This window comes from Salmo salar, chromosome 26 (genome assembly GCF_965601325.2).
Source record: "Salmo salar chromosome 26, fSalSal1, whole genome shotgun sequence".
Lineage (NCBI taxonomy): Eukaryota > Metazoa > Chordata > Actinopteri > Salmoniformes > Salmonidae > Salmo > Salmo salar.
The window spans coordinates 17,955,382-17,971,106 of record NC_138316.1 but is presented as its reverse complement, the minus strand read 5'-3'; the positions used below and the strand labels follow the sequence as shown (position 1 = coordinate 17,971,106).

Here is a 15,725-nt window from a genome sequence, read left to right as displayed (position 1 = left end):
GCTGAAGTTTTTCCTTCTGGTTGCAAATAAATGCCACCCTAGAAACAATTAGTCTCATGCTAGACTAAAGTGTCCGTGGTTGACATGTTTTTTTAATGCGGCCTCATTGCCATATCACTTGCTGCTCACACCGAGCGTATGTGAGTGCTGTGCTCTGAAAGCACGGACATCTGCACCCAACGATAAAAGATTCCTGCTAGGCCTCTGGGTGCATTTCAAACGCACAGTAATGTTTCAGGCAACACATCAGATGGGTTATGGTGCTGATGGGCTCACTATAGGACCTGACGCTGCATGGCACACGGCTGCTGCCTGCAAGGCTCTGCCATGGTGGGATCAGACCGCACTCTATAGCCTAGCCCCAGCCCTGCTCCTCAGCCCCATACCCCAGCCATATATACAGCCCCCAGTACTGTAGCCCTACTGGTCTACTGCAACCCCAGCTCCAGCTTAGCTTCATCTCCAGGCCCTCCCCAGCTCCAGCCCTGCTCCTCAGCCCTATACCCCAGCACTATATAAAGTCCCCAGCTCCAGCCCCAGCCCCAGCTCCACACCCAGCTCCAGCTCCATGCCCAGCTCCCTACCCAGCTCCACCCCAACTTCCTGACCCAGCTTCATGCCTAGCTCCAGCTCCAGTCCCAGCTCCCTACCCAGCTCCACACCAGCTCCAGACCCAGCTCCATGCCCAGTTCCAGCTCCACCCCAGCTCCACCCCAGCTCCAGCTCCAGACCCAGCTCCCTACCCAGCTCCACCCCAGCTCCAGACCCAGCTCCATGCCCAGTTCCAGCTCTATCCCCAGCTCCACCCCAGCTCCAGCTCCAGTCCCAGCTCCCTACCCAGCTCCAGACCCAGCTCCAGACCCAGCTCCAGGCCCAGCTCCAGCTCCAGTCCCAGCTCCCTACCCAGCTCCACTCCAGCTCCAGGCCCAGCTCCACGCCCAGCTCCAGCTCCAGTCCCAGCTCCCTACCCAGCTCCAGTTCCAGCTCCATTCCCAGCTCCATCCCCAACTCCTCCCACAGCTCCGGCTCCAGCCTGCCCTGCTGTAATGCTGATGAAGATACATCTGACTGGCCCTGCCTCTGAGCAGACCCATAGTCTCTTTACTGATAGGCCTAATCTGATATATGCCAGAAGATTATTCAACATAGTGAGGCGGTAAATAGAATCAGCAAAAGGGAAGGAATATTCAAATTGTCACTGTATCAGGCATAATGATAGGATCCAGGCCTCCTGCTTGTAAATGCATTACTCATACTGCAAGAGCTGTCACTTTCATTTACTCAGAAGCACAAGGAAGGCCTTAAACCTTTCGTTGCGACTTTCAAAAACGATCACAGAACAACGGAAGAAATTTGGTGAAATTGCCTGTTCCAATTTCTGTCCAAATATTTAAATGTCATTTATTTTTCCTAATACAATTTGGGTGTATGTTTTCTCATGGCATGGCCCTATCATACAGATGCTGTAACAAAGCAATTTAATTTAATGCCCAGCCAACCTTGAGCTACTACGCTGTGTTCCCTGCACCTCTGACAAACTGGGTGTGTGCCGCCCTGCCGGGCTCTTTCTGACTTTTCAGAGTTTTGCATGTTTCGTGTCCAGAGGCGGAGAGAGATCTTTTGGCTTCATTTGCATGTAAAGTGGAGCACGGTCCTCAGTGGGTGTTGAGGTGCCTCCAGACAGCCCCTCCCCAGCGGCCTGGCAGCCTGCTGCAACAGCCACCCATCAGCCCTCACTCTTCCCTATCTGCTGGGTGGGCCATGACAGCACAGCACACAAGAGCTTGAGGTCCTGTCAATCTCTCACCTCCCAGACTGGGGTCATCCTTCAGAGACACGCGCTGAGACAAGGAAGCGCCCAGGCAAGGACGAACACAGAGCAAAAAAAATTATAGCTCCTCAGGATGCCGTAGGGCAGAGTGCAAACCAGACAGAAACTACGAACCTCGATACACGCTCTAGTCAAACTGCAACTATGTAAATATACCAAGAGACTCTAACGATACATTATCAGGTAGACGCATACAGAATGGTGGAACTCTAATGCTACAATATTAGGAAGAAAGCATTCAGAATGGTGGGACTTTAATGCTACATTAGCTTGGTAATTATTTAGGAAAAGGACATGTTGAAGAAGGGAGAGGTAAGCAAACAGGCAAATCTAGACAGAGAGGGAGACTTCTAGCTGTCTCTAAGCCGTCCGTCGGTCCGGTGTGTTTCCTCTAATACAACAGATCAACATACACTTTAGAGCAGTATTTCCCAGCTCCAGTCCTCCAGTACCCCCAACAGACACATTTCTGTTGTTGCCCCGGACAACCACACCTGATTAAACTTGTCAACAAATCATCAAGCCTTCAATGAGTTGAACAAGGTGTGTTTGTCTGGGGCTACAACAAAGATGTGTGCTGTTGGGGGTACTGGAGGACTGGAGTTGGTAAACACTGCTGTAGAGAGAGCATGGAGAGTGGACTAAAAGGTAAATGCGGACGGAGGTGCTTGTGTGTTAGAGAAGCGTAATGAGAGAATGTCTTCTCCTAGTAAATAAAGGGAGGGAGAGAGGGTGCTTGATACTGATCCACCATCCTCTTTCCATTCTAATATGGTGGCCATGGCTGGATGGCTACAGGACGAGTGGGACCTGCAGCCTGCAGATTGTGTTAAGATAACGGACATCTCCAATCATAGATAATCTGTCTTCATCTTTTCTTCACAGACACAGCAGCGGACAAGGTCAGGGGAAGAGATTCCTAGATGGAGAGGAGGAGATAAGGAAGGGGTGCTTCCCAAATGATTTAGTGCTGAGATTCGCTCAGCTACCCCCCATCACCCTCCGTTAGCTCCCTCATCCTGCCAACCCCAGCTCTCCATCTCCCTCACTCCCTCCTTTTCTCTCTGGACCTCGCTCTGTAGCCCTCTCTATCACTAGCTCTATCTCTCCACTCTCCATCCACTTCCCCAGCCCCGTTTGGATTGAGGCAAATTGCTTGGGTTTAAAGTGGAGATATGAGACACTTCCTATTCAAGCACTGTCCACATAGCAGAAGAGCAGAGTCACCCTGCTTCAATTGTCTCGCCATATCTGCCAATTGAAATCATGACTTGATCAAGTTGAAAATAAAGGCTGGGTTGAAGCACAAGAGATAAAGATGGACTTGAAGGGAGAGGAGAGGAGGGGAGTGGAGAGGGGTGCTGGTTGACTCAGAGCAGCAAAGTGACAATAGATTTCAAGTCTGAAAAGCCTCCTCCCATCCCATTCTCCTATTCTATTTGATAATGCGAAGGAGAAATAAATAACCCATGAGTCATTCTAATAGACGGCCCAGAGAATTCGTTTTCCTATCCACAATGGGCCAATAGATCTGTAGGATTATGCACCGTCTGGTCGCACAGTCAGTTCCTGTGCCAAACTTTTACTCGCGCTCCTGACACATCTCTATCCCTGGAGAGAGGACAGCTCTCTGGGGAAGGGGGAGGCAGGAAGGAGGGAGAGGGAGGCAGGGGGGTGTACCAGCGTCTCTAAACCCACTAATGGGCCGTAATGCCTGCAGAAGCATGTAACCGAGACACCTTTTGCGACTCCTCATGACAGATAATTGCTGATTTCTTGTATGTGATAAATGTGTCTCCATTCCATGGGGGCAGAAGTCTCGGCGCAAGTGCTGGTCCCACTGCTAACCAGTCTACAGCTAGGGCCCCGGTGGGAATACTGTCTACCTGGCTGGGTTGGCCTCACTCTATCTACTCTGACTGAGACTCACACACACACACACACACACACACACACACACACACACACACACACACACACACACACACACACACACACACACACACACACACACACACACACACACACACACACACACACACACACACACAGACAGACAGAGAGAGAGAGAGAGAGGGAGAGCTGAATCCCTTTCCTACCCAGGGCTGTCTGTTTTCCTTTAAGTCGAGGCCTTCATAGTAAATCTCATTTCATTGTCAGCCGAGGCTACGCTTTACTTGCCTGCCCTGTCTGATGACTTCCTGTTGCCATTAATGCTCGATACTGTATCTATGTTGGGTCCTGGCCTGTTGTTGTGCTCGCATTTCATTCAGCGCCACGCCGTGTCCTATACCCTGTCTGTCTTCCCCAACACAAAATTCCTGTGACAGACTGGCTAGCTAGAGAACAGAACTGGGCTGGCTGGCATAGAGAGCCCTCTGTATTTCATTCACTCTGTCTGTATTTTTCCTCTTTCTCCCCCTCTCCTCTCCGGCTAGAGAAAGAGTAGTAATTGATATCGGGGCCCATCCATCCTCCCTCCCTTAAACCAGAGATCCAATTTATCTCCGTGAAAATGCCGATTGGCTCCCGCCCAGGTCTTGTCCGTCAGACTTTGCCTGTTTTTAGATGGCCGTTAATTAAAGTGGAGCCGTGACAAAAATAAGATCTCAATGGGAGAGTGAGTGTGTGTCAGGGAACAGGGAAATGGGCCGGCTGATTCACACATCTTGACCACGTAAATCACCAAACTGGCTCAGTCCGGGTCTAATCTTACCCTAGCTGGCTGTGGTGTAACTCAGAAGGCTGGGATACACATAATGCATTTGACCCTCACAATGTAGACTCACACTGGGTCTATTAGATGTAATTATGCCACATGTAAATCTGTAACTGGCTTAATCTGCATTAACCCCGATAATGTTACAAATGGCTTTGGAATGATCTAGTCAATCACACTGTCATTCTGGCTAGGGCCAAGCTGGCGGGTGGCTCTTCAGCTCTGTGTAAAAACCTTAATTCTGTAGTGTGATTTGGTGTCAAAGGCCTAAACCCCAAATCACTGATCATTTATAAACATGTCTGACTACTAACTACACTCTCTCCTCTGTCCATCTTATATGCTGTCAAACTAACAAATCTGAGTTGTACGATTGACCTGGCAGTACAAAGTAGATGGGTATGACTGTCCTGGTGTTGACTGGTAAAGCCTATTCAGGACCTCTGAAGTGTGGCTGTGTGGGGGTGAGGAGGGGGGACGAGGAAGGATATGGAGGTGCATGGAAGGGGGGGGTTGACTCCCAGTGGCACTCATCTGTAACCAGGCTGAGCTGTCACTCGGAGAACAGTGAGGAGGGATAGATCCCCACCCAGCCTCTCCTCCTCCCGCTCCTCACTCGACTTTGAACCTCCCAGGGTGACAGTGAACCTGACACAGCCCCTCTCTCTGTTGGTCCGGCCCGGCACAGATGGGAAGTCAATAGTGGCGAGTGACCTATATTAACGGCTACTCTGCAAACTCCCAGTGTGTCCCTACTGAGAGCAGAATATTCAGGTGTGCGGAGGAATGGAGGGGTGGAGGGATGGAGGAGTGGAGGGTTGGAGGAGTGGAGGGGTGGAGGAGTGGAGGGTTGGAGGAGTGGAGGGGTGGAGGGATGGAGGAGTGGAGGGTTGGAGGAGTGGAGGGGTGGAGGGATGGAGGAGTGGAGGGGTGGAGGAGTGGAGGAGTGGAGGGGTGGAGGGATGGAGGAGTGGAGGGGTGGAGGGATGGAGGAGTGGAGGGGTGGAGGGATGGCGGAGTGGAGGGATGGAGGAGTAGAGGGTTGGAGGAGTGGAGGGGTGGAGGAGTGGAGGGTTGGAGGAGTGGAGGGGTGGAGGGATGGCGGAGTGGAGGGATGGAGGAGTAGAGGGTTGGAGGAGTGGAGGGGTGGAGGAGTGGAGGGTTGGAGGAGTGGAGGAGTGGAGGGGTGGAGGGAGGGGTGAAGGGGTGAAGGGAGGGAGGGAAGGAGGGAGTAGGAGTGAAAAGAGGGAAGGGACAACCAGGAAAAGGTTAATTACCTCCTCGTCCTTCGCTGTCGGCTGGCTTCACCTGGATGGGCCGGTTCATCTGCAGAGAGAGGAGAAAACACCTGGGTTAGTGTGGCCACCTGGGGACATCCACTACAACCACTACCAGGACAAAAGGGGGACAGAGTGGTGTTCATGGGCCTGTAGTTCTTGTCCTGACCCACTGGAGCATCAGATAGACAACACAAATAGTGCTCTGTTCTGTTCTGTTCTAGTAAAGAAGAAGAGGAGAATGTGTGAGCTTTGAGTTTGATACCAGCATGCCTAATTAATCCAGGGCCTTGGCCTCCGAAGATGCCTGGTTCCCCCTCACAGTTCATCAGAATTAGCACTTTCAATGAGTCACACTGGTTGTCAGATGGCATGAGGAGATTAATGCCATTACATCACCCACTATCAACCCCACAAGGAGAGGTCTTCTCTGGCTGCCCTGAGCTTCCTGTCTCCTCCCTACTTCCCTCTGTCCCTTACAGCCATGCCCTGCCCAGCTCTATACATCCTCTCTCCCTCTGTCCCTCCCTCCCCTCCCTCCCTCTTTTCCACCCCTACCCTTCTATGCCTTGCCCTGCCCTGCCCAGCTCTACACACTCCACCCATCTACACTTCCTACCTCCCCAACCACTACCACCGCCACCCCTCCCTTCAGGACCAGATCCAAGCATCGTGACCAGTATGCTGCTGCTTTGCTCTGCTCTGGTCAGCCAAGCACACCCCAGACACACTGGCTTTTGAAAGCCACACACAAAAACATGTCCAAGAAACACATAAAGTACTGTAAAAAGGTTAGAAGTGCAAATCAATAAACAACCTCTGAAGATACAGTCCGGAGAGGAAAAAGCTTAGCAGCGCCAAGCTCAACATTAGAAGGGCTTTTAAAAACGCCTGCTGTGAATAAAAACTCCCATGGCTCTCTTTGCCCCCTGAACACAGTTCCATCTCTCTCAGGAGTATGACATGTATAAAATGAAGAGTTTCAAAGCCTTTGACTGTATAAAACATGACAAATATCTTCCTATTTCCCTGGATGAATAGTGTGGGGGCAAAGGTCAGTGTAGAGAGGCTCTGTGCTTAGTGAGGGCAGCCTTCCATGAGTGGTGTATTGGCTGTGTCTCCTGGAGCCTGCAGTAGGCAGTAGACACTGGGCACTGGGCCTGTCTCTCCTACATAGGGCATGAGAACAGGGCCAGTGTGTGTGTCACTGAGCAGCACAGTGCAGGGCTGCCCACTCCCATCAGTCAGGTTCACTATGACTGGAAGGCTTAGGGCTGTGGTACACTTGACAGCAGTTGACATGAGCCCAGACGTCATGAGTCAAATATAGCCAAGAGACTAAACGACGTGGAGGGATGTATGCATCTAATGTGACACTCCTAGTTCTACATGTACATACACCAGAATACACCAGAATACACTGTGACGCTGGACCAAAAGGTAACGCTGCACACCCAACACCCACACAAACCTTTATACAGACACGCTAATGTCAACACTTACAGGCCATGAGTTGGAGATAACACGGATCTATTGTTGTCTTATCCCACAGCTGGCTATTACACTATGACAATGAGAAAACGAACTCATAAGAGCAACAGATGCGTTGTCACTGGATCCCATGCATATTCCATATAAACCATTCAGTCTAGTGCTGTTGGAGGGGTATACTATCTGAGAGATGCTGTACTGTGAGTGGTGGAAATGGGCTGTCTCTGAATGGGAGCACAGAATACTAATTGTGGTTAGAGCCTGGAGGGTTTAAGATAAAGTGACTGGGGGCTGTGGCGGTCAGATGGGGGACTTGGGGAAGTTCCAGATGTTGTGTCTAGAAGCCTTTCGTTTTCTCTGCTGGTTTGTTTGGAGTGAAGGAGGACGGTGGTGGAGAACCCCAAAACTCTTGGATGGATGGAGCTTTGGTGTTAAGGAGAGTTAGAGGATGGAGTGGTGGTGTTAAGGAGAGTTAGAGGATGGAGTGGTGGTGTTAAGGAGAGTTAGAGGATGGAGTGGTGGTGTTAGGGAGAGTTAGAGGATGGAGTGGTGGTGTTAGGGAGAGTTAGAGGATGGAGTGGTGGTGTTAAGGAGAGTTAGAGGATGGAGTGGTGGTGTTAAGGAGAGTTAGAGGATGGAGTGGTGGTGTTAAGGAGAGTTAGAGGATGGAGTGGTGGTGTTAGGAGAGTTAGAGGATGGAGTGGTGGTGTTAGGGAGAGTTAGAGGATAGAGTGGTGATGTTAGGGAGAGTTAGAGGATGGTGTGGTGGTGTTAGGGAGAGTTAGAGGATGGAGTGGTGGTGTTAAGGAGAGTTAGAGGATGGAGTAGTGGTGTTAGGGAGAGTTAGAGGATGGAGTGGTGGTGTTAAGGAGAGTTAGAGGATGGAGTGGTGGTGTTAGGGAGAGTTAGAGGATAGAGTGGTGATGTTAGGGAGAGTTAGAGGATGGAGTGGTGGTGTTAGGGAGAGTTAGAGGATGGAGTAGTGGTGTTAGGGAGAGTTAGAGGATGGAGTGGTGGTGTTAGGGAGAGTTAGAGGATGGAGTAGTGGTGTTAGGGAGAGTTAGAGGATGGAGTGGTGGTGTTAAGGAGAGTTAGAGGATGGAGTAGTGGTGTTAGGGAGAGTTAGAGGATGGAGTGGTGGTGTTAGGGAGAGTTAGAGGATGGAGTAGTGGTGTTAGGGAGAGTTAGAGGATGGAGTGGTGGTGTTAAGGAGAGTTAGAGGATGGAGTGGTGGTGTTAGGGGGAGTTAGAGGATGGAGTAGTGGTGTTAAGGAGAGTTAGAGGATGGAGTGGTGGTGTTAAGGACAGTTAGAGGATGGAGTGGTGGTGTTAGGGAGAGTTAGAGGATAGAGTGGTGGTGTTATGGAGAGTTAGAGGATGGAGTGGTGGTGTTAGGGAGAGTTAGAGGATGGAGTGGTGGTGTTAAGGAGAGTTAGAGGATGGAGTGGTGGTGTTATGGAGAGTTAAAGGATGGAGTGGTGGTGTTAGGGAGAGTTAGAGGATGGAGTGGTGGTGTTAGGGAGAGTTAGAGGATGGAGTGGTGGTGTTATGGAGAGTTAGAGGATGGAGTGGTGGTGTTATAGAGAGTTAGAGGATGGAGTGGTGGTGTTATGGAGAGTTAGAGGATGGAGTGGTGGTGTTAAGGACAGTTAGAGGATGGAGTGGTGGTGTTATGGAGAGTTAGAGGATGGAGTGGTGGTGTTAAGGACAGTTAGAGGATGGAGTAGTGGTGTTAGGGAGAGTTAGAGGATGGAGTGGTGGTGTTAAGGACAGTTAGAGGATGGTGTGGTGGTGTTAGGGAGAGTTAGAGGATGGAGTGGTGGTGTTAAGGAGAGTTAGAGGATGGAGTGGTGGTGTTAAGGACAGTTAGAGGATGGAGTGGTGGTGTTAGGGAGAGTTAGAGGATGGAGTGGTGGTGTTAAGGACAGTTAGAGGATGGAGTGGTGGTGTTAGGGAGAGTTAGAGGATGGAGTGGTGGTGTTATGGAGAGTTAGAGGATGGAGTGGTGGTGTTAAGGAGAGTTAGAGGATGGAGTGGTGGTGTTAGGGAGAGTTAGAGGATGGAGTGGTGGTGTTATGGAGAGTTAGAGGATGAAGTGGTGGTGTTATGGAGAGTTAGAGGATGGAGTAGTGGTGTTAGGGAGAGTTAGAGGATGGAGTGGTGGTGTTAAGGAGAGTTAGAGGATGGAGTGGTGGTGTTAAGGAGAGTTAGAGGATGGAGTAGTGGTGTTAGGGAGAGTTAGAGGATGGAGTGGTGGTGTTAAGGAGAGTTAGAGGATGGAGTGGTGGTGTTAGGGAGTGTTAGAGGATAGAGTGGTGATGTTAGGGAGAGTTAGAGGATGGAGTGGTGGTGTTAGGGAGAGTTAGAGGATGGAGTGGTGGTGTTAGGGAGAGTTAGAGGATGGAGTAGTGGTGTTAGGGAGAGTTAGAGGATGGAGTGGTGGTGTTAAGGAGAGTTAGAGGATGGAGTAGTGGTGTTAGGGAGAGTTAGAGGATGGAGTGGTGGTGTTAGGGAGAGTTAGAGGATGGAGTGGTGGTGTTAGGGGGAGTTAGAGATGGAGTGGTGGTGTTAAGGAGAGTTAGAGGATGGAGTGGTGGTGTTAAGGACAGTTAGAGGATGGAGTGGTGGTGTTATGGAGAGTTAGAGGATGGAGTGATGGTGTTATGGAGAGTTAGAGGATGGAGTGGTGGTGTTATGGAGAGTTAGAGGATGGAGTGGTGGTGTTAAGGACAGTTAGAGGATGGAGTGGTGGTGTTAGGGAGAGTTAGAGGATGGAGTGGTGGTGTTATGGAGAGTTAGAGGATGGAGTGGTGGTGTTAGGGAGAGTTAGAGGATGGAGTGGTGGTGTTATGGAGAGTTAGAGGATGGAGTGGTGGTGTTATGGAGAGTTAGAGGATGGAGTGGTGGTGTTAGGGAGAGTTAGAGGATGGAGTGGTGGTGGTATGGAGAGTTAGAGGATGGAGTGGTGGTGTTATGGAGAGTTAGAGGATGGAGTGGTGGTGTTATGGAGAGTTAGAGGATGGAGTGGTGGTGTTATGGAGAGTTAGAGGATGGAGTGGTGGTGTTATGGAGAGTTAGAGGATGGAGTGGTGGTGTTAGGGAGAGTTAGAGGATGGAGTGGTGGTGTTAGGGAGAGTTAGAGGATGGAGTGGTGGTGTTAAGGAGAGTTAGAGGATGGAGTGGTGGTGTTAGGGAGAGTTAGAGGATGGAGTGGTGGTGTTATGGAGAGTTAGAGGATGGTGTGGTGGTGTTAGGGAGAGTTAGAGGATGGAGTGGTGGTGTTAGGGAGAGTTAGAGGATGGAGTGGTGGTGTTATGGAGAGTTAGAGGATGGAGTGGTGGTGTTAAGGAGAGTTAGAGGATGGAGTGGTGGTGTTAGGGAGAGTTAGAGGATGGAGTGGTGGTGTTAGGGAGAGTTAGAGGATGGAGTGGTGGTGTTAGGGAGAGTTAGAGGATGGAGTGGTGGTGTTATGGAGAGTTAGAGGATGGAGTGGTGGTGATAAGGACAGTTAGTGGATGGAGTGGTGGTGTTATGGAGAGTTAGAGGATGGAGTGGTGGTGTTATGGAGAGTTAGAGGATGGAGTGGTGGTGTTATGGAGAGTTAGAGGATGGAGTGGTGGTGTTATGGAGAGTTAGAGGATGGAGTGGTGGTGTTAGGGAGAGTTAGAGGATGGAGTGGTGGTGTTATGGAGAGTTAGAGGATGGAGTGGTGGTGTTATGGAGAGTTAGAGGATGGAGTGGTGGTGTTAGGGAGAGTTAGAGGATGGAGTGGTGGTGTTATGGAGAGTTAGAGGATGGAGTGGTGGTGTTAAGGAGAGTTAGAGGATGGAGTGGTGGTGTTAGGGAGAGTTAGAGGATAGAGTGGTGGTGTTAGGGAGAGTTAGAGGATGGAGTGGTGGTGTTAGGGAGAGTTAGAGGATGGAGTGGTGGTGTTAAGGAGAGTTAGAGGATGGAGTGGTGGTGTTAGGGAGAGTTAGAGGATGGAGTGGTGGTGTTAGGGAGAGTTAGAGGATGGAGTGGTGGTGTTAGGGAGAGTTAGAGGATGGAGTGGTGGTGTTAGGGAGAGTTAGAGGATGGAGTGGTGGTGTTAGGGAGAGTTAGAGGATGGAGTGGTGGTGTTAGGGAGAGTTAGAGGATGGAGTGGTGGTGTTAGGGAGAGTTAGAGGATGGAGTGGTGGTGTTAGGGAGTAGTTAGAGGATAGGAGTGGTGGTGTTAGGGAGAGTTAGAGGATGGAGTGGTGGTGTTAGGGAGAGTTAGAGGATGGAGTGGTGGTGTTAGGGAGAGTTAGAGGATGGAGTGGTGGTGTTAGGGAGAGTTAGAGGATGGAGTGGTGGTGTTAGGGAGAGTTAGAGGATGGAGTGGTGGTGTTAAGGAGAGTTAGAGGATGGAGTGGTGGTGTTAGGGAGAGTTAGAGGATGGAGTGGTGGTGTTAGGGAGAGTTAGAGGATGGAGTGGTGGTGTTAAGGACAGTTAGAGGATGGAGTGGTGGTGTTAGGGAGAGTTAGAGGATGGAGTGGTGGTGTTATGGAGAGTTAGAGGATGGAGTGGTGGTGTTAGGGAGAGTTAGAGGATGGAGTGGTGGTGTTATGGAGAGTTAGAGGATGGAGTGGTGGTGTTATGGAGAGTTAAAGGATGGAGTGGTGGTGTTAGGGAGAGTTAGAGGATGGAGTGGTGGTGGTATGGAGAGTTAAAGGATGGAGTGGTGGTGTTATGGAGAGTTAGAGGATGGAGTGGTGGTGTTATGGAGAGTTAGAGGATGGAGTGGTGGTGTTAGGGAGAGTTAGAGGATGGAGTGGTGGTGTTAGGGAGAGTTAGAGGATGGAGTGGTGGTGTTATGGAGAGTTAAAGGATGGAGTGGTGGTGTTATGGAGAGTTAGAGGATGGAGTGGTGGTGTTATGGAGAGTTAGAGGATGGAGTGGTGGTGTTAGGGAGAGTTAGAGGATGGAGTGGTGGTGTTAGGGAGAGTTAGAGGATGGAGTGGTGGTGTTAAGGACAGTTAGAGGATGGAGTGGTGGTGTTAAGGACAGTTAGAGGATGGAGTGGTGGTGTTAGGGAGAGTTAGAGGATGGAGTGGTGGTGTTAGGGAGAGTTAGAGGATGGAGTGGTGGTGTTAGGGAGAGTTAGAGGATGGAGTGGTGGTGTTATGGAGAGTTAGAGGATGGAGTGGTGGGGATAAGGACAGTTAGTGGATGTAGTGGTGGTGTTCTGGAGAGTTAGAGGATGGAGTGGTGGTGTTATGGAGAGTTAGAGGATGGAGTGATGGTGTTATGGAGAGTTAGAGGATGGAGTGGTGGTGTTATGGAGAGTTAGAGGATGGAGTGGTGGTGTTATGGAGAGTTAGAGGATGAAGTGGTGGTGTTATGGAGAGTTAGAGGATGGAGTAGTGGTGTTATGGAGAGTTAGAGGATGGAGTGGTGGTGTTATGGAGAGTTAGAGGATGGAGTGATGGTGTTATGGAGAGTTAGAGGATGGAGTGGTGGTGTTATGGAGAGTTAGAGGATGGAGTGGTGGTGTTATGGAGAGTTAGAGGATGAAGTGGTGGTGTTATGGAGAGTTAGAGGATGGAGTGGTGGTGTTAGGGAGAGTTAGAGGATGGAGTGGTGGTGTTAAGGACAGTTAGAGGATGGAGTGGTGGTGTTAGGGAGAGTTAGAGGATGGAGTGGTGGTGTTAGGAAGAGTTAGAGGATGGAGTGGTGGTGTTATGGAGAGTTAGAGGATGGAGTGGTGGTGTTAGGGAGAGTTAAGGTGGGTTGAGGTCCTGGGGTCCCTGCCCAGTGATCAGTCAGTCTCCTGTCCCTAAACTGCAGCGATTGGTCATGAGGCTCCACAGCTCCGTAGACGGGAACCATTAGTAGCCTCTGAGCTGCTGCGGCAACAGCAGTCATTAGTGGGCCGGCCTCACAGAGGAGTACACTAGGGGTTGCTAGGCAACCAGGCAGAAGAGGGCAGCAGGCAGGCAGCCTGTTGGTCTGCTTTGGACTGGGCTGTTATCCAGTGAATTGGAATTCATTTCTGTCTTTCTCCTCCATGACTCTCTCTAGGTTTGCCCGGAGAGGTTATAGAGACATTTTTTTCATAACATGTCCCACTTTTATGAAACTTTCCAGAACGAGGACACACCCTAACTTCAGACCAACCTACCCCAACCACACCTTAGCCAAAACAGTAGCAACATATTCAATAGCTGTTCACAATTTCACAAGGAAAACAGTCATTTGTCTTATTCTACAGTATGTCACATACAGTTGCACATACAGTTGAACATTCTACAGTAAATACGCTCTCTCTCACACACATACTTGCCCAACCACGCTGTTCACTCCTACAATCTTGTTTTACTCTGTCCCTCTCTTCCCCCTCCCTCTCTCATGCACACACACACGCTCACACTCACTCACACACACACACACACACACACACACACACACACACACACACACACACACACACACACACACACACACACACACACACACACACACACACACACACACACACACACACACACACACCACACGACTCTGGGCTCAATAACAGTAGGTGGCTTAGGTGACATTTTAATCCCTTATTACTGAGTGTAGGATTAGCAGGCCGATCAAGGCAGAGTTAATGATATGAATTCATCAGAGGCTGGGGGACGGAAGACGAAGGAGCAGCAGCCTGTTCTCCCCTTGGGCTTGGACACACACACCCAGACACACACAGACACCAAGGAAGACACATGACATGCTATCTATCCGCCTGACTGGCGGCCATGTCTTCTACGACACTCCCAGAGAAATAGAAGGGCTGCATAAGCAAGATAAAACATATGCTACGTATCCATAGATACTACTGGGACAAATGCCATATTTCCCCTCACCCATAGGGACTGGCTGAATGCACAATGAACTTCCTATATGCTGTAGTGTGAAGATGGAATACCAGTCTTTTTTTTCATCTTGCAGATGTGCAGCAGCCGGAGCTGGAAATAGTTCAGCCCACCCTCCTTCCTTTATCTCTCTGGCCCTTTGACCCCCAAAACCAATATGCTTCCCACCACAGCGTCTTAATGGGTTGATCAATGCTGACAAATAGGCAGCTCACGCTGTCTTGCCTGGGAACTCAGCTCACAGCCCTGGCTGGGCTCACACATGCCACCTCCATTTTATTTGTTTTCCCTCTCTGTCTTTCTTTTTTCCTCTCTCTGTCTATCTTTCGCTGTCCCACCTCTTCCTCCACCTCACTCTCTCTTGTTCTCTCTCTCTGTCTTTCTCTACTCTCTCTCTCCCCTTTTTACACGTTTTCTACATCTCTGTAATCTCCAGGAGCTGATCTATATTTCTCATTCCGTTATAATAAATAACATTTTGCTCCAGTCACGGAGGGAGGAAAACCACCAATGTGGAAGAAACAACCTGTTTACATTTACCAGGGAGCTGTGTGTGTGTGTGTGTGTGTGTGTGCGTGCGTGTGTGCGTGCGTGTGTTTGAAACTGGTGCAGTAGAGAGAGAGAGAGAGAGAGAGAGAGAGAGAGAGAGAGAGAGAGAGAGAGGACACCATACCATTGGCCTTTGACAACATTTACTTCCCTGTAAATACCACTGCCCACAAGCCAGGCCATGACACAACACTTCCTTACTCTTTCTCTATAGGCCAGAGAAGCATACTTTTAATTAAAGTGAATACTCTTTCAAATCTGAATCTTTTTAATATTAGTTTTGAGTTTAATATGACAGCTATGACTTATCTCACAGAGCCCGAGTAGTTTTTGCATAAAGTATTTTGTTTGAGTTAAAATCTCTAAAAGTACATCTCATCCCTTAGGCCAAAAGCCCCTGGTTTTTGACTCATATACCTCTTCCTTATACAACTGTGATTTGGACTAGCACTGCATTCTTCTGTTCAACACTGTCATATTCTGGCTCCTCCATCAGAACATTCACTGAAGCTGTTGATGCCATTTACAGCCTATTAAGCTCAATTAAAGATGACTGTACTGGGAGCGCCAGAGAGAAATAGCCAGTGGTATTTAAGTGGACAGCAAAGGCTACCAGGCTAACACACTGCAAACAGCCCATCTATTCTGTGGCTTCCTTCCACCAAACCCCACCCATCACTCCCATTACCCACTACTCCTCACATGTCGGAGTGTTCAGCTGGGAAGAGAAAAGAGGGAACACACACTGGGGAACGAGCCGATCGCGAAGTAGCTCTCCTCTCTCAAATTGGCATGCGTGTCCGTAGTCAGCCAGCCAGCTCCCTCTCCCTGTGTGAGGCTGGGGAGTCAGGAGAGGTTGGGCCTGTCGACGTGTGGATTTGAGGGTTAGTAATCACACACTGGCTGTCTGCTGGAACAGCACATGAAGGAGAACTCTGTCTGCCTTCCCATGAGGAAGAGGGAGAAGGACGCTGACAGCTTGACA

At 49.8% G+C, this 15,725-nt stretch overlaps 1 protein-coding gene across 11 annotated transcripts in view; it reads right to left on the bottom strand.

The window, feature by feature from the left end:
• The window catches only part of LOC106587212 (CUGBP Elav-like family member 3-B), a 163,110-nt gene that overhangs the window by 43,770 nt on the left and 103,615 nt on the right, over positions 1-15,725 (bottom strand). For all 11 annotated transcript variants that reach the window (XM_045708351.2, XM_045708354.2, XM_045708353.2 and 8 more), the window contains exon 3: positions 5,828-5,876. In XM_045708351.2, coding sequence (XP_045564307.2) covers positions 5,828-5,876 — 49 coding nt within the window. The remainder of the gene's footprint in view (positions 1-5,827; positions 5,877-15,725) is intronic.